At 37.2% G+C, this 21,285-nt stretch overlaps 4 protein-coding genes, 1 long non-coding RNA gene and 1 pseudogene across 7 annotated transcripts in view; 2 read left to right on the top strand and 4 right to left on the bottom strand.

Moving 5' to 3' along the window:
- LOC149705328 (DNA (cytosine-5)-methyltransferase 1-like) overlaps window positions 1-21,285 on the bottom strand; it is a 358,139-nt gene that overhangs the window by 267,591 nt on the left and 69,263 nt on the right. The gene's annotated exons all lie outside the window — the stretch shown is intronic.
- On the bottom strand, window positions 1,096-6,171 carry LOC149705337 (uncharacterized). Its single transcript, XR_016381601.1, has 3 exons — window positions 5,888-6,171; window positions 2,706-2,901; window positions 1,096-2,632 (listed from the first exon to the last, which is right to left on the bottom strand). It is a non-coding gene; the product is annotated as an uncharacterized LOC149705337 (long non-coding RNA).
- LOC149705336 (uncharacterized) lies at window positions 6,246-9,548 on the top strand. The gene is made up of 2 exons (XM_089865559.1): window positions 6,246-8,015; window positions 8,081-9,548. The coding sequence occupies exons 1-2, from the start codon at window positions 7,937-7,939 to the stop codon at window positions 9,490-9,492; spliced, it is 1,491 nt and encodes a 496-aa protein (XP_089721685.1). The 5' UTR covers window positions 6,246-7,936; the 3' UTR covers window positions 9,493-9,548.
- LOC149705335 (uncharacterized) lies at window positions 9,611-13,073 on the bottom strand. Its single transcript, XM_089865636.1, has 4 exons — window positions 13,068-13,073; window positions 11,046-11,320; window positions 9,782-10,230; window positions 9,611-9,696 (listed from the first exon to the last, which is right to left on the bottom strand). Exons 1-4 carry the CDS (start codon window positions 13,071-13,073, stop codon window positions 9,665-9,667), a joined length of 762 nt encoding a protein of 253 aa, XP_089721762.1. The 3' UTR covers window positions 9,611-9,664.
- On the bottom strand, window positions 13,045-13,773 carry LOC149705334 (THAP domain-containing protein 1 A-like). The gene is made up of 2 exons (XM_089865627.1): window positions 13,248-13,773; window positions 13,045-13,186 (listed from the first exon to the last, which is right to left on the bottom strand). The coding sequence occupies exons 1-2, from the start codon at window positions 13,453-13,455 to the stop codon at window positions 13,101-13,103; spliced, it is 294 nt and encodes a 97-aa protein (XP_089721753.1). The 5' UTR covers window positions 13,456-13,773; the 3' UTR covers window positions 13,045-13,100.
- Window positions 15,149-17,738, top strand: LOC149705333 (tRNA-dihydrouridine(20) synthase [NAD(P)+]-like; annotated as a pseudogene). Its single transcript, XR_016381611.1, has 10 exons — window positions 15,149-15,166; window positions 15,987-16,030; window positions 16,092-16,296; window positions 16,356-16,513; window positions 16,594-16,756; window positions 16,821-16,942; window positions 17,004-17,201; window positions 17,268-17,355; window positions 17,401-17,470; window positions 17,528-17,738. The product of XR_016381611.1 is annotated as a tRNA-dihydrouridine(20) synthase [NAD(P)+]-like (transcript).

Below are 21,285 nucleotides of genomic sequence, written 5' to 3'. Positions count from 1 at the left end.
ATGGTCCCAGCTAAACCCCCACGCAACTTGCGTTAGAAGTCACAAAGTACAATTCAGCTTAAACGTGTGGTGTAGTATTGTGGGTGACAATTTAATTGGGCCATATTTCCTAGAGCCCAGGTTAAACGGTGTGGCTTACTTGTAGTTCTTACGGGACGATTTACCAGAACTACTCGAAGACGTACCCTTAGGTTTAATAAACAGAATGTGGTTCATGCACGATGGTGCACCACCACATTTCAGCATCGCGGTCCGAAAACTTGTCAATAACATTTTCTTTGTGCATTAATCATGGCGTTTTATCTATGACACATGAAACACTTACTGAACGAAACAAATTAAAGTTTGTTCTTGTTTTTGGGACCACCTTTGTGGGCCATTAACGCCGAAACGTGGCTCTGCATTGTAATTGTTCTCTGGGCGAGTTTACTCTGTTGGAAACAAACAACACGCCCCTTAATTGGAGATGGGTTTTTCAAATACATTCGAGATGTCCTTTTAGGTTTTCTCAAGGTCATACCTAACGTACAAGAGTGTTGTCCGTGATGATGAAGATTTGCGTAGCTTTTTACGGTTTGAGATAACAGGAACAAGCCAGGGATCTTCCAACATGTCCAAGTATCATTCGAAAGACTGCCTCGTTTTTGTAATGCCGCCCGTGGACATTTGGACTAATTCCTGAAAATAACGTTGTTTACGCTGTGCTAATAAAAGTCCCTTCAATCAGAACCATTTTACTTGGTGCTGGGAAGATCTTGAAACATCATGTCACTTGGGATTAATTTTACATTACCACCGTAGGCATACTTCTACTCATTTATACGCTTCTGATTAGTAAAGGTAGAAATCAATTGTTCGATTAAAGGCTATTGAAATTGTCTAGTAATTTTAAACAAGCTGGTTAGTCGGTCTTAAGTGTTACTCCTCATTTTTGGATATTTCCTTGTTTTAGGGGCGAATGTTTGGAAGGCCATATCTCCGTAACAAAATGTTGTACACCCCATGTTCTTTGGTACTTTCCGCTCAGTTTGGTCCCATAAACACGCCCCTTAATTTGTGATGGACTTTTCAGAAACACCCTGTATAAGACGACTTTTGATTGGCTCTTAGTTTGAGTTATTCGAAGCACGCATGATGCGCATGATGCAAGGCAAAGAAATTATTCAATTATCCTACGTTAGCAGCGTTGTTGGAGGAAATTGGCGCCATTTTTCCCGCCGACAAAAAACTAAAGGCTGTTTGATACTTGTTTTTATTTATTTTCGTGATTCTGTCTTAGCAAACTTAGCATAAGGTTAAAGGCAATTAGTTCCTTCTGAAACTTGCTAGAATAATAAAAGTCGTCTTATCTAAAAAGAAGAACATTTTTTAGGCTCGAAATCTGATTTTTGACTAAACCTGAAAGATCGAGAGCTCGCTAAGAAAAATCAAAGCTCGCCTTGAAGCTCGATAAGAAAAAGATTTCAAGGCTCGAAACTGAAAATCCAGCGCTCGCACACCCATAGTTAATATAGTGGTTAGACAGATCATATTTTAAATGAAACGTCACTAGGCCTTGCCAGTTAAGCCTTGGTGAAGTTAGTGGTTAGACGGTCCTCAGACCACCTGACCCATGAATAGGCAACTGAAGCTAGATTTGCTTAGATCAACGCCTGACACTAGCGCTTTGGCGGCGGATGTTGGAAGTTTTTCACCAAACCCAAGTAAAATTCGCGCCATTTTTTTTTTGAGGAGTAGCTGTCTCCAGACTCCAGTCCATGAGTTTGGTGGTCTGAGGTTAGACTAGCTCGGTAGAGATCATATTTTAAATGAAACGTTTTATTTTAAACGTCACTAGGCCTTGCCAGTTAAGCCTTGGTGAAGTTAGTGGTTAGACCATTTATATGTACAAATATCTGGTTAGAGATTATATTTTAAAAGAAACGTCACTAGGCCTTGCCAGTTAAGCCTTGGTGAAGTTAGTGGTTAGACCATTTATATGTACAAATATCTCGTTAGAGATCATATTTTAAATGAAACGTCACTAGGCCACGGATGTGTATTGTAGAAGGAGTTGAGACTAGGCCTCTAGGGCCTAGACATAAGCGTACTAGTGTTCCACGCACAATTTTCGCGCATACCGAGCCAATGTAAACAATCTCTGACGTCACGTGTTTTAAAGAAGGCGTCCGTTTTCTTCTTTCCCGGCTTAATTCTTTGAATATCTTCCATATTATAATTAATATAAATAGAAATAATAGTAAAAATAAAAATTTAAATAAGATTTGCAAACCGTTGAGAAACTCCCGTCACTCGAACTCGATACACAAAAGACCGAGGCTTAACGTTCGTAGCTCGCGGCCATCTTTATTGTTTACATTGGCTCGCCTAGGTTTGGAGGGAGGGTCAAAATTCATACCCCCTTTTTATGGACAAATAGATCTAGCTTTTTTTAGTAGAGGGGAAGCTACGAGTCTCTACTCCTTCTACAATACAGCTCCGTGACTAGGCCTTGCCAGTTAAGCCTTGGTGAAGTTTGTGGTTAGATACGATTACTTACGGTATTTTGAATTTCGCAATTTTTGGAAATAATTTGGATTAGGTAAACTACGTTTTCGCAGTCGGGTGTAGGGCAAGAATTATCCAAAAAATCCTGCGAAAATTAATATTTTTTTTAAAAAGAGAAAAGTTTGATGTTGGTTGACCTCGTCAGACGTTTCCCTTACTTTTTCAGTTTTGCCCATTTCGCCTCGAACACGCCTCCAACATTGAAAATGATATTCCACGTGGCAATTTCCAGAGCAAAACAATTGGTAGCAACCTCTGATATTGGGGTCAGTGTTATAGATGTTTCTAGTGTAGGGACAAGAATTTAAACGACAAACTGCGTCGACACTTATATATTAGCTCGGAAAGCTCTTCCTGTAAAGAAATTATTTAGGATTATTGAATGGCAATCGAGTCGACGCGACAAAAAGATGTTTTGGGTTAAAACGGAAACCAGATTGCCTGGCCCAATATTATCAAAAGTATATAGATATAAAAACAAAAAGTACACTTCATTAACAATTCCCTGCCTTTGACTGTAGACGATATGTAAACTGAGAATCAAACTACCCTCCGCTCAACCGCCTACAGGAATTAACCAATTAGGGAAGACCTTTATGTCATAGATTTATAGAAAGTAGTACATGAAGCTAGCGATCCGAACGTTCATTTTTGGTACTATAGCTAGCATCTGCTATTTTACGAGCCTATAGTGGGGTGGCGTAGCGGTTAGCTCTTTCGCCTCGCAGAAAGAGGATCCCGGGTTCGATCCCGGACTGTGGCACCGGGTGAGAATCTGGGAAGAAATCCTTCCGCGTAGAGTTTGCAAGTTCTCTCCCCGCTTGTTAAAAGGAGTGAAAACCCGGATTCTCCTTTCCATCAAAAAGTTGCAGAGGTTAACGGTAATAGTTAGTGTTGGGCGCTGTAGGTTAGCTGTGGCTTAGGGGCTAGCCACCACCCCTCTATGCATTGTAAAAGGACCCACCTGTAAACAAGCCACGGGTTTAGTGTGGAAATCCCTTCATAGACAAAGCCTAGATTATTATTATTATATTCACTGCTTTTTCCCTATGGTAGGTCGGGAAGGTAATCATACGCAGCTGAGGGGGCAACACTATTCTGGGATAAAGGAGGGCTGATCATATTACATGGCGCGAGCAAATTTCAATTAACGAAGTGTACTTTTCGTTTTTATATCTATATACTTTTGATAGTATTGACAGTTTCAGATTAAGTTACATTAGCCGCTAAATTATACAAATTAGGGCTCACCACAAAACGAATTTATAAAAATTAAGGCACTATGACCGCAATGAAATTACGCATTAAAGAGTTACTGCCATAATTTTCGTCATCCACAAACTTAAAATGGGAAAAAATCCTTGAAAAATCTAGTTTATTATGATATGTTTACTTTTGTATTTGGTTTATAAAATTGCTAAATTTTGTTTCGTTTGATGACGTAGTAAGGAGAAATTTTAACTTTAGATGTCGCTCACGTGATACTTGTTAGTGTCTCAGCGCCGCGTTGAGACTATTTTATTCAGATTCGCGCGGCATTAGTAGACTAGAGAGTCTTGGGCGCTCGCGCTTGGCTTTTCCGCGAGATGCCTTGAGTGACGTAGCAAGGAGAAAAACCCGCCAAAAATCTTCTCCGCAAATTTGCTTTTGCCCCCAAATTTTAAGTTTTCGAAGTGTTTTTCTGTGTTTTCCCTGATATTTAAATATTTATTAAGTATATTTTTGGAATCAGAAGAGTTTAAACTCTCAAAAAAGTAAGGTTTGCTTTAGATTTGAGATAATTTTAAATCAGTTCGGTATTCCTTTAAATGAAACCTAATCTAACGTATCTCGATTGTGGCCTTTGCGTATCTAAATATTACCAGATACAAAGTCCAGTTTAAAAAGCACTTCAAATTGATGTTCCAAAAGACCTTGATACAACAGAAAAAATACAGACTCTATTCATCGACCCCAACGCACTCGACCCTAACATTAAACAGCACTTTGAATTTATATTTTCAGATTCAAATTCCCTGACTTTCCAGCTTTCCCTAACCCTTTTATAAGATTTTCCCTGATATTTTAAGGCCAAATTGTTATTGCTCTAAATATAAGAAAAAGAGAACAAATTCGATTAAATCGAATATTAATATTTAACGTAAAACACCGCAGACTTCACACTCCTCGATTTCAGGGCCTGGTCACGCGTGATCTCGCTAAAACGGCGTTTAAAACGTCACATAAACGCGGAGATTTTAACAAACTTTAATCAAATTCCCTGACTTTGTTGAAATTCTTAATATTACCCGACCTTTTGGGTCAATTTTCAAATTCCCTGACCCGTAGCAACTCTATTTAAAACAGTGCTTCAAATTGATATTTCAAGTGGCCTTGATAAACTAGAATTCAAACACTAATTAACTCCAACAACGTACATGAACATACCTTTAAGCAATGATTTGTGAAACTAAAATTAGAATAACCTAATTGCGCCTTTTACTTGGTAAGTGCAGCAATTTCCCCTTCCCCTAAGACGCGAAGTGCATTACCTAAAACCCTAATTAAAATGATAATAAATAATTAAATTGAAACTAACCCTGGCTAATGTTAAAGTCTTAAGGCCCGTTTTCAATCAACTTGGCTTTTTTGGGAACTTTTGACGGGCTTTCGAAGATAAAAAATCTTCCAAAAAATTGAAATGGAAAAGCTGAAACTCGTATCGTTTTCAAACAAGCTTCAAATGAATAAAAAATTACAAGTGGGCGTGACTTATTTATAAATTACATTTTCATGTGTGTAGACGTCATTTTCTTTTCGAAAAAAGTCCTAAACCCGTAGCAAAACTGAACGCGCCGAAACACTAGCTGCCTTTAATGTAAAAAACATGCAGATAGTTGTAACCATGGAGACTGTATGCTTTAATCTAATTGGTGAATCAAGATTGACGACACTTCTAGCGCTTAAACAAAATGAGAAGCAAATATCAAACTCATTTAGATATCTGCATCTCTAAGGTTTAAAGCCTGAAAAGACGAAAAGCTGAATTTGAAGCTTGTTTGAAAACACCAAGATTTTTTGCTTCGGCTTTCCGCTGCTACTTTTGAAGCAAAAGCTTAATTTTTGTTCAAAAAATCTTGATTGAAAACACGCCTTTACTCATTCCTGTGGCCATATTTGAAAACGAAGCTATAAAATGTTTGTTTGTTGGACTTTCTATTTAACTTTTCCCCGTGTTTATTTTTACGGTAGAATACTATAATGGTTTATTTGTTGATTAGTTTTTTCCTAAAGCGTGACAAATACCATTTTAACTATTCCAAACAAGCGTAGAAATATATTTATAGAAATGAGAACTAACCTCGAGTCTCTCCTTGATTGAAGTTTCGTCAATAACTTTTTCCGTTCCTGGCCAATAGTATTGCTTTAAGACTGAAACGTTTTTAATCAGTTCCTGGCAATGTTTTAGAGGTAGAAGCGCTTCGTCAAAACTGAGAAATTAAAAATACACGTTAAAAATTAGATAAGAGGGTTTCCAAAATGTTGTTGTTTATCTTCATCTACTTCCCAAATAATATTACACCTTTTCCAAAATTTTGTTGTTTATCGCCTCCCTATGGAGTTCTAATGCTTCTCAAGCCCTAGCTCGTCACCCCCAAATGTTAAAACCAAAAAAAAAAAAAAAATATTTCTTTTTTTTTGAGACATATTTTCCGGAAGTCCCCGAGGTCTGATATATACTGTAAAAATAGTTTCCACTTAATACTCAGCGATTTACGTCAGTTATGGCTGATTACCCACAAACTATAATCATACCGTTTGCCCCCCATCCAACCATACTAAAAACTTGAGATTCGAGTAAAAAGGGGCCGAGTAATTAAACAAAATGTTCATGAACATACCCTCCATAGGATTAACATTACACTATACTATGGAGGCTCATAACTCTGGTTGTACTAGAGATACGGGGATGTTCTTTGATTGTGTTATAGCCTCCCCTCCTTCGTTAACATTTGCTCCATAGGATACTCCATATACGGGAAAACCTGGAAATCTCAGGGAAATTTGTTTTCCAAAAGTTGAAGTATGAACCCTGATTACTTAATAGCGTAGAGGAGGATGTGGTCTAAATTTTCTATTGTTATTATTACATGAGAGTTTAATTTTGAATTTTATTTGTCCCTTTGCGTTATAGTAAGAATAAGCGACCCAAAGTTCCCACGAAGAAGCCAGCTTCCGATACTCTGGCAACGACGACACCTCTTGTTCGACACGTATTCGAAACCCTCTTTGCCGAACAGATTTCTCAAGATCCATCTCAGCCGACCAAGGTTGATTGGCGCAAAAAGCGGTGCATGATTTGCGAGGTGAGTGAACGCTTTTTTTCCTGTAAAAAGGGGGAAAATCGGGGTTAAGTCAGGGATTTTCTAAAGCCATTGATGGGACAGAAGGTCAGGGACTTCGTTTGGGAAATTAAACAGCAGTGACCATGAAGTGGGCTTTGGTAATCCCCTTTAAATGGTCAGGGATAAGCTGGAGGCGTCAGGGATTTTGTTTGGGAAATTTAGCAATGCTTTGAGCAATGATAAATATGGGCTGCTGGTGTGACCATGAAGTAGGCTTTGGTAAACGCGTCCTTAATATGGCCAGGGAAAAGTCAGGGATTTTCATTATAAAAATTTCGTCTGAACCGAACCCTGTTTGTGTATGAAACCAGAAGTATATAATACTTCGAGAGAAGTGTACCACCACAAATCGTGGTAAGAGTAACGTCATTCTTCCCAACATCGGATTATTTGGAGCAATTAAACTAAACCGAATCAAATACGCGATAAATAGTTCCCTCATCATTACTCTATTAGCGTTTAACTATTTATGTCCCACGTCAAGACAATCAAGGTTTGTGTTGGGGATTTATTACCAAACAATTATGGAATTCACCATAGCACGGTGCTATAGAGGCCCATCTGAAGTTTGATGAGCGGGAGAGCAAACAAAAAGGGCTCCCTCGCCCGGGAAGAATGACTTTAACTACAGTATTCGCAACCAAAAGATACTATAGCTCCCCTAGCGGCGAAAAAGTAGAACTACGATCTAAAGGAAACAAAAAATATCTGTTGCGTACTCTTCGGGCTGTAGTAGTATGAGATGTGACGTCTGACGTGAGTAAAATCTATCCTAAAATTTATTTTTTACCTGATAATAATTTGTAAACTTTCCGGTGTAAAGCGAGTTAAAGGAAAGCGCGGCTCCGTTGATGCCCCTTATAGATGACTTTTATGCTACACAGTGGCTAAGCTTGCTAAAGGCTACTTAAGCCAAAGGCAGGAACCAATGGGAACTAGTGCATTAGGTCTGATTGGTTCCTGCCTTTGGCAAGGTAAAATTCGTGTGCAGAAGATTAGCCAGAATGCTAGGGGTGATCATGGAGCCGCGCTTTCCTTTAATGGCCAACGAAATAAATAACGCAACTTTCTATACTGAAGATGGTAAGCAATAAGCCTTGGCCCTTGAAACTATTTAATGCCGGAAATGGTACTTTTATTTTTTGTAGTAGTTGATGTCAGACTGCCATTAACGAATATATTAGACTATATTGGAACTAGAGTTAATTGTCTGCAACAAGGAGAGGAAAAATTAAGGAGTAATCACGTCATTTCATGCAGCGTGACTGGAGAATCTGAAAAGCTTAAAGGCCACAAAATAGAAGCAATTGTATTACAGTCATCAGCTTTTTCTGGAGAGCCACATCACGTAATTCTGGAGTTGAACAAGCATTTTTCAGAGTTTACTGTTCTTTGTTCATGTCCAAGTGGTAGTGGGGGATTTTGCAAACACTGTATAGCTGTGCTTTTGCTCGTGAACCGATCTGAGACATTATCGAAAGAGGAGAAAACATGCGCAGATATTACTCAGAAATGGGGGAAACTTAAGAAAAAGGCAGTTGAAATGCGCAAAGGCACAACCACCGAAGAACTTTGTTGTGTTGGACGAGCGAAATATGATGTTTCATCATTTGATAAAGAAAAGCAAAGGAGTATATTATTGAGGCTTCTTCTGGTATCAAAGAATGAAACAGCGCTCCACAAACATATTTTACCTGCTCCAAAAATTGGGATAGCGATTCCTAAATCTCCCTTAAAAGATAACAACTCAATTATCGCTACCACCATGAATTCTACTGGTGACGCTTTTGGTGATATCAAAATCTGTTTTAATATTATGTTAGACAGCGAAAATATGTCTGTCTTAAACGAGAATATTGAAAGCTTTAATGATAATCTAACCCGAAGTGAAAGACTCTACTATGAAGAAAACATTGTAGTCACAAATGCCATGGCTCTAGATATTGCAATCAAATCCATTAGCCAGAACGATCACGTATGGACGTGTAACAGACTGATAAGAATAACAGCAAGCAGATGCTACGAGCTTTACACCTATCAGAAAGATCCGTCCTTGAAGATTCAAAAAATTATTGAATCCGGATTTTGTGGAAATGAAAATACCCAATATGGAATCCTTAACGAACCCATAGCAATTGCAAAATATGAGGCAAAATTTGGTGTAAAAGTGACAAGAATTGGATTAGTCATTCATAATGATCATCCTTATCTAGCTTGCTCTCCAGATGGTTTAAATAATTCAATTTTAATTGAAGTTAAATGCCCTGTAATTGGTGCTACCAAGCCTCTGAACGAAATGATCAAAGGGTTGAATTTTTTAAACCATAAGGAAGAAACCTTGAAATTAAAACCTAAGCACAAGTATTATGGACAAATTCAACTAAATCTAGCAATATTAGGCCTCTCAGTAGGTCACCTAGTCCTGTATTCAAAACAAAGTGACGATTGTTTAATTATTGAAGTTCCTATTGACAAAGAATTTGTTCCTAAGCTCTTAGTTAAATTGCAATCAGTTTATTTCAAATATTTTTTAAAGAAATACATGGAATTGAAATGTTAAAATAATTGTGATAATAAAAGAGTTGTGATATTTAAATAGTGGTGATATTAAAATTTATTGTCAGCCAAAATAGCTGTTGACAAATTTACTACAGCGCTGGTTACAACAAACATCTTATTGATGTATGGTAATAAATCCCACGGTAGTCTTTTGTGGAAAATGTTAAACGTTTTTAGTCTCTGGATTGTGCGCTCAACATGTACCCTAGCACACGCGATTTTTGACGTAAGCAAAGCATCTTCTCTAGGGAATTGTTCCCTTTTTTTATTTTTTTGACCTTTAGCTTTACGTTTTAGAAAAGGTGGCCTAATTAGTTTGAGCCCTCTTTCGTTACAAAGATCTTCAATAGCGAACCCCTTGTCTAGCATTATGGCGTCTGCGTATGGTATGCATCGTTCTAGGACCCCGCATTCTTCAGTTATTTGTTTATCTGTTGACTTTCCCCCATATGCTCTGCTCACCATGGTGATCACACCGGATGGAGCTACACAAACGCGTACTTTTACAGTATTGGTCCCTTTGTAGTGAGAATAAGTCTTGATCTTGCGTTTTAAACACTTAGGTTTTTCAACAGATACCTCGGTGCAATCTAATACCACTCTTGTATCAGTGTATTCTTTAAAGCAATGCGGCATAGCTTCCACAATTTCTTCTTTCTCTAGCCATGTAACTGATGACTCCAAGACAGTCGCTAACTTGCATAATGTTTGTTTGAAATAACTAGAAGCTATCTGCTGGCTTAGACCATGAGTAAATAATATGTTAGCTCCCTATAAGTTACTCAGGCTCCATAGGCGTAATGTATCCAGCGATTTCTTCTCATTTCGCCCGCGCGGGAAAAACATCCGAATGTTGCGCTCTCTCTTGTCGAAAAAAAAATCTCGCTCGTACCGCTCCTCGACCCTGAGTCGTCGGCTGATTTTTCACCAAGGGAGTGTTTTAGTCGTGAATGTTTATGTTTTAACAATTTAACATTAAATCATGGTGTTTGTGTCAGTACTGAGACAAAAAAATGCCGGAACTCAATGCAATTTAACGATATTGATAAAGAATGCTAAACATAAGAGTTGTTATTGTGACTTGAAACCAATTATACAACTGAGCTAAATCCAATCCACTGATCTCTTAACTGTTTTCTTAACCGAGGCTACTGAGCTCAATATTCGGCAGCTTCGGCTGCTTAAATAGCTCCGATATCATGGGCTAGCTTCCACTACACGCGCTTCCGGGGAAAAACCGGAAAGAAGAGTAAATAAGATTTTCGTTCACGTGGCAGCCGCACAGCGTCGCATATAATTGGGAAGCCGGCGGCGCGGGAGAAAACGCTAGAGTATAAAAATGAATTGCCTGAGTAACATATAGGGAGCTAACATATTATTAACTCATGCTTAGACCAAAAAGAGCTCCGAGAGCGGAATATGAAATACCAAGTTTAAGTTTCATTAGTGTAAGTAAAATTCCGTCAGCTACAGGTAGTGGACTTTTACTAGGATATTCTTCACTAACAATTTTAACTATAGTTCCATTGACTGAATTCCAGTCAAAGCTACTACAGTTGTTTCAAAATTCCGCAACTAGCTGACACTTTACATTTATGTTCTTCTAATGTGTTCACCATAATTCCTTTTTCTAAGGAACTGTTATCAGTGTCACAAATTTCAGGTGTGTCTCTTAGTCGAGTACTGTTTCCATTTTCTTCACTTTCAGTTATGTCATCAGCAGGTTGGTTATTAACACCAATTTGCTCTACTTGATGATCATGATCCGCAGTGGCGGCGCCAGGATATTCTTTGGAGTAGGCTAAAAGTTTCTCACAAATATGGGCCCACTTAATTTTTGTTAAGAAAATTTAAGAATTCATTGTTTAAATTGTTTGTGAGTATTTATTATCGTAACTCAAAGCCGGTAACTACGATGACGACGAAATTGTTTATACCCACAATTTTTTGACCGTCCACAAACGCTGACCCCCGCCCCCCCCAGATCACGCTTTTGTCACGATTTCTCAGATCCCTCCCCTAAAAACCACGTCACATTTTTAGGCCCCCTCCAACGAAATGTCATCTGTCTTAATTTAAAAATTTAATTTGATCAATTTGAAAAGATACCCTTTTTCCTTGAGTGATATGACGTCCCCCTCAGAAATATTTTGGTCGGCTTGAAATTCAATAGTTCTCTTCTGCTAAGCCTCTGATTTAGCTTCAGATTTTTAATGTCTGGTTGTGATTTTTTTGTAAGCTTCAAAACATTTTCAATAAAGCTTAGTTAAAGGGGCACACTTTATTGGTTTCGACATTGATGGACAAAAACCTTAGTCTAATCGATCATGATATTCAGATTTCAAAAATGTGCGAAAGAAACGAAACCATTTTAATCCGAAAAGGGATCCAACTCATCCTAGCTAATGCTAATGGCGAATAGAATTAGAGAGTTTAAGCTGAAACTACGCGTACTCTATATTTAGCGTCCTTAAGGTCCGTTTTCCATCAAGCTTTTCAAGAAGCTTTTGCTTCAAAAACTGAACCAAAACACTAAAGCGAATTCAGAACCCGTTTTCAAACGCGCTTTTTAGGGTGCTTTTCAATCAGATTCGCGTGAAATAATCGAAAAGCTGATATCCTACATGGGTAGATATTTGCTTTCGCTTTTATCCTAAAAAGCGCTTGACCAGGTAGTCAAGTGCTTACGTTATTTCTCTCGACCTATAGAGTAGTGGCACTCCATGTTAATTTCTCATAGAGCGTAACATAGCCAAGTCATGCAGATGCCATTACTCTATAGATCATCAATATTTTCTAGCGTCATATTTATTGCGATTTTTTTTCTCGAGAGCCGCCGGTTTTAATAACAATAACAATAACTTTATTTCATGGATATTCCTCTCAGTTTACAACTGGTTTACGTAGGAGTCCGGTTTAAGTTAAAAATGTTAATTAAAATTAAACAATATCTTTGACATATTCCAGGATCTTTGTTTTAAAAACAGATATTGAATTAATTCTTTTTATGTCGTGTGGGATAAAGTTCCATAATTTTATTCCAGTGCATTTTACGGAATAGAAGAATTTGGATTTTGAAACATAGTCTCTATGTACTCGGGACACTTATTGTTAAAAACCTTTTGCTTAAAAATAGCTAAATGCAATGTATGGAGTTGTTTAAGTGTTAATCTCACTCGCATTTAATTACATTCAACTACACAACAGGCCTCCTACTGACTTCGTATCAAAATTAATGTTAAATCTGACACCACCCCCATTTGTCATGGACCGTCACAAGTTTCGAAACCCCCTTCCCCCAATAAGAGTGTGACGTAGTTTATTTACGATCCCTTAGACATGTTTATTTTAACGTGAAATTTTTCACATCCTTTTTGTCAGTAGAAACAATGGGCTTTAATAATTTCCCTTCTCAACGAAAGTGGGGCCAAAATATACTACATTAAAATTCAGGGAGTCGCTGGGCCCCTTACGGCGATTATGGGCCCCCAAATTGAAACGAAAAGTAGGCCTGTGTCGCCTACCCCTCGCGCCTCCACTGATGATCCGCAAACAAATGATTTTTCAAATTCTCACCATCATCTGAACTCATTCCCCCGTTTTTATTTTTCAAAGAGTTCTGTCATGTTTACGAATAGGCAGATTCTGGGATGGAATTGCCAAAGGTCTTAGGCGCGGTGGGCATTTGAACTGATCTGTTAAAGAATTGTAGAATTAAAACTACTACAAATTTTATTACTCCAGCAAGTGTCTTACCTCTATGTTCTTGCGGAATTGTTTTATAATCGTCTTTTTTAAAGTGAGAAGAGCAAACAACCATGGTATTACTAGGTTTCTTTCCCATTTTTAAGGTAACTTCCCAAGCCTTGGCTAATTTCGGTAGTTTTGAAGGAAAACGATGAAACCGCATACCTTTCATGGTGCCATTGTTTTTACACCCGTAAACACAGCAATATGTAACCATTTTTGTAATTTAAAACACAAGAAAAAGAGTGTTTACGTAATAATAAATTAGTTAATGTCTGACTTTACTTTCACTCCCTGAGATTTGCGCCTAATAGTCTACCAAGTCGTCTGCTCTGTCTCCTTTAGATCGCGCCATATAATTGGACAAACCGAAGCGCCATCTTTTAATTCTTTTGGATGCGAATTAAGAGGATACAGAGTGTCATCCTTCTTCTATTATCCCCTTCTGATGAAACCGACTTAAAATAATTCCCTCGAAGTATAAAATCTATATCTATATAAATCAAAGTCCTGACTGACTGACTGACTGATAATCAACGCCCAGCCCAAACCGATTGCCCTAGAAGGCTGAAAATTTGCAGGAACGTTACTCATAAGCGCGTACTAATGGCGAATTCCACTGGGTTCTCCCGGAGCGCTCCCATGGAGCAATAAAAATAAGAGACCCTAATTACGGAAAAACAGTCTTTAACGATCCGGCAACTACTCCTTCCATGTTTATTGCTCCATGGGAGCACTCCGGGAGGACCCAGTGGAATTCGCCATAAGAAAGATTTTTCCAATCCGCCGCCATCTTAGTAAATGGCGCCCAGAAATGTAAAAAAATATTCTCTATGCAACAAAGTCCGCGCGTTTCAACCGATTCCGCAAATATTTAGTACATTGGTTTCCTTTGACCTATAGACGGGCTGAATGGTCTTTTGGGTTCCATTTGTTGCCATCTTTTTAAATGGCGGCCAAAAAAACCCTTTATGGAATAATTTCCGCGTGAAAAGTAATAAAAAAATGTGCTGACGGGCAACGCCGAGTGCCATCACTCCTAGTGTGCTACAAAAATATTAGTCCTAAGTAAAATCTACCCATTCTTTATAACATTTAGTCGGTAATAAAAATCTTACGACGCTAGTGCGTCTGGTAATTCTAAAAAGAAAACCAATTGGTGGGGAAGCTACGTTCGTGTTGAAACTAGGGTTGTAAATTTTCCGGAAAAATAAAACGCGGAAAATTTTCCGCTTTTCGGAAAAATATAAAACTAGCAATTATGTGAGCTTTGAGTCAATTTATCTAACTTTTAAAGATTTAAAACATTCTCCAGTTACAATGACGCAGATGATCACTATCCTTTATGCCTGATAATTTTAGTTTCACTTGGGTCTCTTAACGGTTAGGTCTCGACCATAGATATATATACGGGTCTAACTATGGCTTCCCCTCACAGTCAATCAGATATTTGTGTGGGGTCTATGGCCTCTTAAAGATTCCAAGTACTAAATCTATGATTTCCTGCAGGAACTGATTGATTACCGATTATTAAAATGCCGAAGAATTGAAAATAGTAAATTACTTGTTCAATTAATATGTATTAAAAATACCCCACTTAAAAAATTTAATTATGAAACGATTGCTCTAGATGTTTTGGGTACTGTTGACTATGTTGATGATGATCAAAACATAGTCTTCCGAACATGTGATAATGAAAAGAAGCAATTAAATTTACAAATGTTAACGTATTAAACCAGGGATAGATAGACTTTTTTAAGACGGAATGGGTAACAGGGTTATTCGGGTGCGCGTCCTAGTCCACGACCCCCTTACCCGTGACGGGGGGTATGAAAGAAGAGGCGGGTCTTATTTTCATTATGGCGTTGTATGTATATCCGGGTCAAATAAACGTCGTCTGCCAAGTTGGAATGGATTGGGCTCCGATTGTAATTTTTGAAAGAACATTGTTTAAAAATGGAAGTAACACAAGACATAGGGCTTGAAACCAAAACACATTTTGAAATACGATTTATTTCTCTTTGATGAAGTTGTAGTGATGCTTTAAAAGCCTTCATAGATATTACAACACGAACAGGTTTTAACCAAACACTAAGCTCACAAAACTCCTGGCCATTCACTAAGCCTTGGTTAACTTCATCAAATTCGCTTACAAAATTATGAGGATAGTAGACATGATTGGCTTTAGAAAGAATTAGCGAACACTTTTCACCCTTACAGATGTACTCCAAATCCAAAACACCGGCAATAAATTCCCTACCTCTTAATTGCTATTAAAAACAATTCCCGAATAATTTCCGTACCCTTGCTTTTAGACAGCTTCATTTTGAACCCCTGTAAAGATGCTTTTCTGTACAACCATAGCCCACTCGATCACGCGCATCACGACGTAAGCTGCTCGCGCTATATAGCGCGAGCAGCGCAGCGTCCGGGAGCGCGGATCGAGTGGGCTCTGGTACAACGCAAGAGGGGTCGTAGTCATAGCGACAGATGTAAACAGGAATTACGTATTATTGGCCCTCCTTGTCAGCAACGTCACCAATACGTAGTTTTAGTGAGCCAATAAGAAAATTTAATTTTTTGGTTACGTGTTGAAGGAAGGGGCTATGTACTCGTCTATGAGTCGGACTGAAGTAAATATTAACCGTTGGGAATTCCGTCTTAAAAAAGTCTATCTATCCCTGATTAAACCTTATAATTTTTACAACAATCTCTCTAAACTTTTACTAAGCATTCGAAATAATATAGGGAACATGCAACCCAGAACGTGCCTTACAAGTAGCGTTAAAAGTGTAAGTATATATTTTCATCACTTGTATAAACTAATAAATAAAAAAAATGACATTTTAACAGGCAGAATGATGTGGCTGGAATAGATATAAATATGGGATGTCCTAAAGAATTCTCAATCAAAGTAAAAAATTAATTAAAAAAAAAACAAATAACATTAAATAACAATACTTTGCTAAAAAATCCTGAAAAAGTAGAAAAGATTTTGACCACTCTTGTTAAAAATACCAAGATGCCAATAACTTGCAAAATCCGGTTGCTTCCTTGTGTATGTTAAATTTAAATAGATACTGAAGTCAATTTTACTTATATAATGATCATTTTTAGTTAGAAGAAACTATGAAACTAGCCAAGGTCATTGAAAGCACGGCTGTTTCCGCTATAGCCATTCATGGCAGAAGAAAAGAAGAGAGACAAGAACACAAGAACAGAAATGAAGAAATTAAACAAATAGCCCAAATGTTAAAAATCCCGGTGATAGCAAAGTATAGAAAAAGAAAAGTTCAATTTTAAATTTTTAATGCAAACTTTGAAACTTTAACCCCTTTTGTTTAAATAAAATTAGTGGTGGTTCCGGTGAAATTTATTGTTACAATGATATTAAAGAGTTTAAAGAGGTGTGGAGCTTCTTCCGTGATGCTTGCCAGACAAATTGAAAAAATTGTTCCATTTTGAGACCAGAAGGGAAAATACCATTGGATGAATTAATTGTTGCTTATTTAAAATTGGTATTACATTTAATTAATTAAAATAATTAAATTATAATTTATTGAAAGGCGTGTTACTTTCTAGGCTGTAGATTATGATAACCATTTTCACAATACAAAATATTGCATTCAACAAATGTTGGGTTCACTACAAGAGTCTGAACGTGGAAAAAAGCTCTTGGCCTCTCAAAGAATGGAGGAAATATGGTAAATATAATTTCAAATTTGATTTGTTATTTGTTTTTTTTAAACTTTACAACAATTTTAGTGAACTATGGGGCGTGTTAGACTATTACGAAGAATACCAAAAGAACTTAAAGCTTAAAGCTCACAGCTTTCAAAATAATAGGAAACGTAAAGAAAGTATAGATGGAAATGGTAATGAAGATGAACCACCAGAAGTCTCATTAAAGAAAATGAAAACTGAAGACGGTGAAACGTGGATTATGAAAGCCAGATATATCAAGTAAAATAATTTTAATCCGTTTTTAATTGCATTTGAATTGACTGAGTATATTTTTTGCGTAAAAAGAACAATGTTTCCAATGGAAGAATTACCTAAAACAATTTTGTTAAATTGGACGCGACAAAATAACAAAAAGCAACCTTTTTATAAGACTGTAGATATAATTTTTGTTATTAAGTTAATTACAAAGATAATTAAGTGGCCAATGGAGAAAATGTTTTCATCTATGCGGTTATAGTTGGAGGCCAAAAATACTCAAGTTCATTTTAGTAAGTGCATGGTTACTTAATATTATATAAACAATTTAACATCTTTGTTTTTCATAGTGAAAAGAACAAGAAATTTGCGGAACAAAGTGCAGCCTTGGTCGCTGCTTTTGCATTGGGGTTAATTGAAAAAGACAAAATAGTTGGTTCTGCTACGGGTTTGTTAGGACATGAAGTGTAAATGTAACAAAAATGTTATTTGATAAATCACAATGCTTAAGAAGCGTTAATTATTTTGTTAAAATTTAACATTAAAGGCGGGTAGAGTCCACCATGTGTTAATTTGCTCCGCAGTCTCTTTACATCTCTGTTCAATAAGGGGTATTTCATTTAAGAATTCTTTAATAACTGGTACACATTGAGCCATTTCAGGGTTCAAGTCTTTCAAACGTTTCTGATAGTCTTCTACAAATTGTCGTTGCTTTGCTTGAAAATTCTTCATTTCATTAATTAGTTGCACTTGTTGCGGACAAATGTCTCCATTGATTGCGTACATCTGTTTTTCATTAATGGCGCGTTTCATAAGGTAGTCAAAGCTTTGAACTCGAGAAACATTAAATATGTCTTTAATTTGGGACAAAAACGGATTTCGTTCAATTAAAGAGAGGTTCGTCTTTGTGTAAGGGACAACTTGATCCAGGGTGACCACAATTCCTATATTTTATAATTTTTCCTATTTTTTCGATACCTTCCTATAAGTTCCTATAATTTAGACAATTTTCCTATATTTTCCTATTTTTCGAAATCTTTTCACATTTTGCGCGCGCTCACTGTTGTTTTTAGTAGATGTCACTCAAAAATTTTGAAGTGTGACAGACATGAATGCAGTTTTACATTTCTGCCACCATGGAGCTATTAGCTGCAATGTAAGGCACTTTTCAGGAAACATAATTCTCACTACGATAAAATTACTCCATGAAAAATGTATGGGGAAACGGGAAAAAATAGAGTTAAAAAAATCTTGTCGTCTGCTTCAGATGGTGGTTTTAGTTTAGTCAGGGCCAGATTAAAGGGGAGGCCGAGGGGCACTGGCTCTCGAGCACAAAGGTTGTTGGGGCGCATTGAGTTCCCCATCCAACCATACTAAAAACTTGGGGATCGAGTAAAAATTTGCCGAGTAATTGAGAAAAATGTTCAAAAACATACACTCCATAGTAATAGCATTACACCCAACTTTGGAGGCTCATAACTCTGTTTCTACTAGAGATACGGGGATGTCTTTTGAGTATATTATAGTCCAATTTGTCCATCATCCAACCATACTAAAAAATAAGGGCTACGACAAACAGGGACCGAGTAATTAAGCAAGCCTTAGCAACATTTGCTGTTCCTTTTTTTTTCCTGACTTAAGTGGGCGCACATTATCTCGGCCCCCGGGTGCCATTTCGATGAGGTATCTGGCTAACGAATTTTATTTTATCTTTTTAAATTGAATTGTTTATTAGTGTTTCAGTTTGTTTTGAAAATCCTGTCTTATTAATTCCAAATCACTTGAAACCTATATTTTCCTATTTTTTCAATGGCAAATATCCTATATTTTCCTATTTTTTTAATGAAACATCTCCTATATTTTCCTATAAATCAATTGAAAATTTCCTATTTTCCTATATTTTTTTCAAGGCTTTGTTGTGGTCACCCTGCTTGATCTTTAATTTTTAGACGGGATAAATTTTCGATATCCAGTTCACGGAACATGTGAAATCCTAGTGCCATTTTCTCCTTCCATATTTCGATAGATGTTAAGTTATTGCAAAGATTCATTTGTGTAAACATTAATCTCGCATCTTTTCGATTTTGGAAGCGTAGAACTATTTCAGCTTTCATTTTCGCATTCGTAGACAACGCGGACAATATTGAAATATGCTTTTGTCGAATCAATCGTTCAGTTTCCTCAATAATTTCCAATTTTTCATTCAAACTTGGGTTAAATTCTGAAGTTTCAATGAGATTTATTTCTTTGCGAATTGCGCTTAACTTTGTCTCCGCGTTTTTTAAGCCTATTTCGGATTTTAATAAATCAGAGATCATCTGACGTTTGGAACTATCTGAGATTAAGGCGGCCATTTTTTCTTCAAGGTTTTTCCTCCTCAAAAGTAAGGTTTCAATCTGATTACGAATCATTCTGTATTCAGAATCAATTGCTGCGTGTTTACAACGCAAAGTATCAAAGTGGTGTTGCATACACTTGTCCTCAATTTCGTGAATTAAATCGCCTTTCCCATCCCCCATTGAAGCTGCCCTTTCACCCAGATCACTCATTTGTCCTCTGATGGAAAATGCATTTCTTAATTTGGTTACATCATTAGTCGCTTCTTGGGCTCGATGGCTTAAGCATTTCATTATGGTCTTCAAGGAGATGTTTTTCTTTAAGTCAATTATTTGTGCCGTGAGAATTCTTTTATTGAAGGATTCTTCTTCGGTATTAAGCTTTCCAATAGAATGATCATAGCAAAGAGAATAAACATTCTTTTCAATCTCCATCATTAAATTTGTGGCTAAAATTTTCCGTTTTTGTACTTTTTGACACGTGCTTGCGATTGAAAAGGATTCATCGACTATTTCGTCAGGTTTTTTCAATAACTCAAAACTCTCCCGAAGATGATTGTTAACTCGCGTAAAATGTAAGGCCTTAGACTTGGTTTCTTCGGATTTGGACTCTAACATTACAGTCACGCGTTGAAGGTGGGTTATTTGGTTTAAATCTTTGTCAATCTTAGATTGAAGGGTAGTTGCTGTCTTTAGCAACTCCTCAACATTAGATATTTCTCGCATTAACTCTAAATCAAGAGCCTTGGAATGTTCATTCAATTCTGACAGTTTCTTTAAAGCTTTACTAGTACAGGCGTTAATTGGACCATCTGTTTTGACTCGTTTTACGTTGTTTATTACATTTTCCCACAATTTCCCATTTACGCCTTTACTTAAATTTTGAAATACCTTGCACGCACTCGCAACAACAGGTCGAGTTGCTTCTTCCGAATATTCAAGTTCATCAAAAGCCAACTGTCCTATTTTTAGGGCTAAAGCCTCGCGAGATTCCTTCTGCGGATCTCCCTTTAAAGGTTTTCTCCGCGACATTCTAGATTAATTAAATATTTAATTGAAACTAAATGTTAACTTCAATTGAGAATAGACAACGCTATCCAAGGTTGATCGTGACAGTTGACATTATGAAAATATTAGGCGCGGAATAGGAGGGAAATCTCTTGAATGTGATTGGCTAAATAGGTCAGGTGAACCAGTTCAGGCACGGGAGTCCGTGACCGGCGAAAAAAAAACCATTGAGTTGAGAAAATTACCCCTAGAATAGTCTTCCATCCTAGGATATAAGACCCAAGTAATTATATCACGCGCTCGTGGCGCCATCCCGATGCAACCAAAAGAACTAAAAGAAAAGGCGGGAAATTTGACTGATTTCAAGAATACATGTATTTATATATTTCTTATCTAGGCTTCGAGATGGAGACACCATCGCGTGAGAAACTTGGAAGCTGTCCGTCCGTTCCATGTTTTCAAAAGTGTCCCACGTACCCCAATAGGCAAAGTCCACTCTAGTGGTAATTTTCTCAAATCAATGAAAAAAACCAACGAATGTTATGTCATAGCCATAGCCCACTGGATCACGCGCTATTTTATAAACCGTCGTCTAACGCTTCGTCTGCTCTGACATTTGATAACCCTTGCCCCCTGAAGTAATTACAATAAATTGCTAGTGTAGTATTGTGTTTTTTAAACAATAGCTATGACTGCGTTCAGTAACACTCATCAGTAAAAACATCGATGTTTGGAAAAATGAAATCGGTGTTCTTTTGACGTCA

The sequence above is a fragment of the Phalangium opilio genome, unplaced genomic scaffold (assembly GCF_054372755.1).
Source record: "Phalangium opilio isolate 3A_F unplaced genomic scaffold, DU_Popi_V2 ptg000014l_1, whole genome shotgun sequence".
NCBI lineage: Eukaryota > Metazoa > Arthropoda > Arachnida > Opiliones > Phalangiidae > Phalangium > Phalangium opilio.
Note: the sequence above shows the minus strand (reverse complement) of the source record. Positions and strands in the feature narration are given on the sequence as shown.

Bases quoted from the DNA above. Each gene is read 5' to 3' on its own strand.
- LOC149705336 (XM_089865559.1), top strand. From the start codon at position 7,937: ATGCTAGGGGTGATCATGGAGCCGCGCTTTCCTTTAATGGCCAACGAA. The intron at 8,016-8,080 runs GTAAGCAATAAG...TATTTTTTGTAG, and splicing joins AACTTTCTATACTGAAGATG to TAGTTGATGTCAGACTGCCA.
- LOC149705334 (XM_089865627.1), bottom strand. From the start codon at position 13,455: ATGGTTACATATTGCTGTGTTTACGGGTGTAAAAACAATGGCACCATG. The intron at 13,187-13,247 runs GTAAGACACTTG...ATTCTTTAACAG, and splicing joins AATTCCGCAAGAACATAGAG to ATCAGTTCAAATGCCCACCG.
- LOC149705335 (XM_089865636.1), bottom strand. The intron at 10,231-11,045 runs GTAGTAGCTTTG...TCATGGTCTAAG, and splicing joins TGCGGAATTTTGAAACAACT to CCAGCAGATAGCTTCTAGTT. The intron at 9,697-9,781 runs GTAAAGCTAAAG...CGCGTGTGCTAG, and splicing joins TAGGCCACCTTTTCTAAAAC to GGTACATGTTGAGCGCACAA.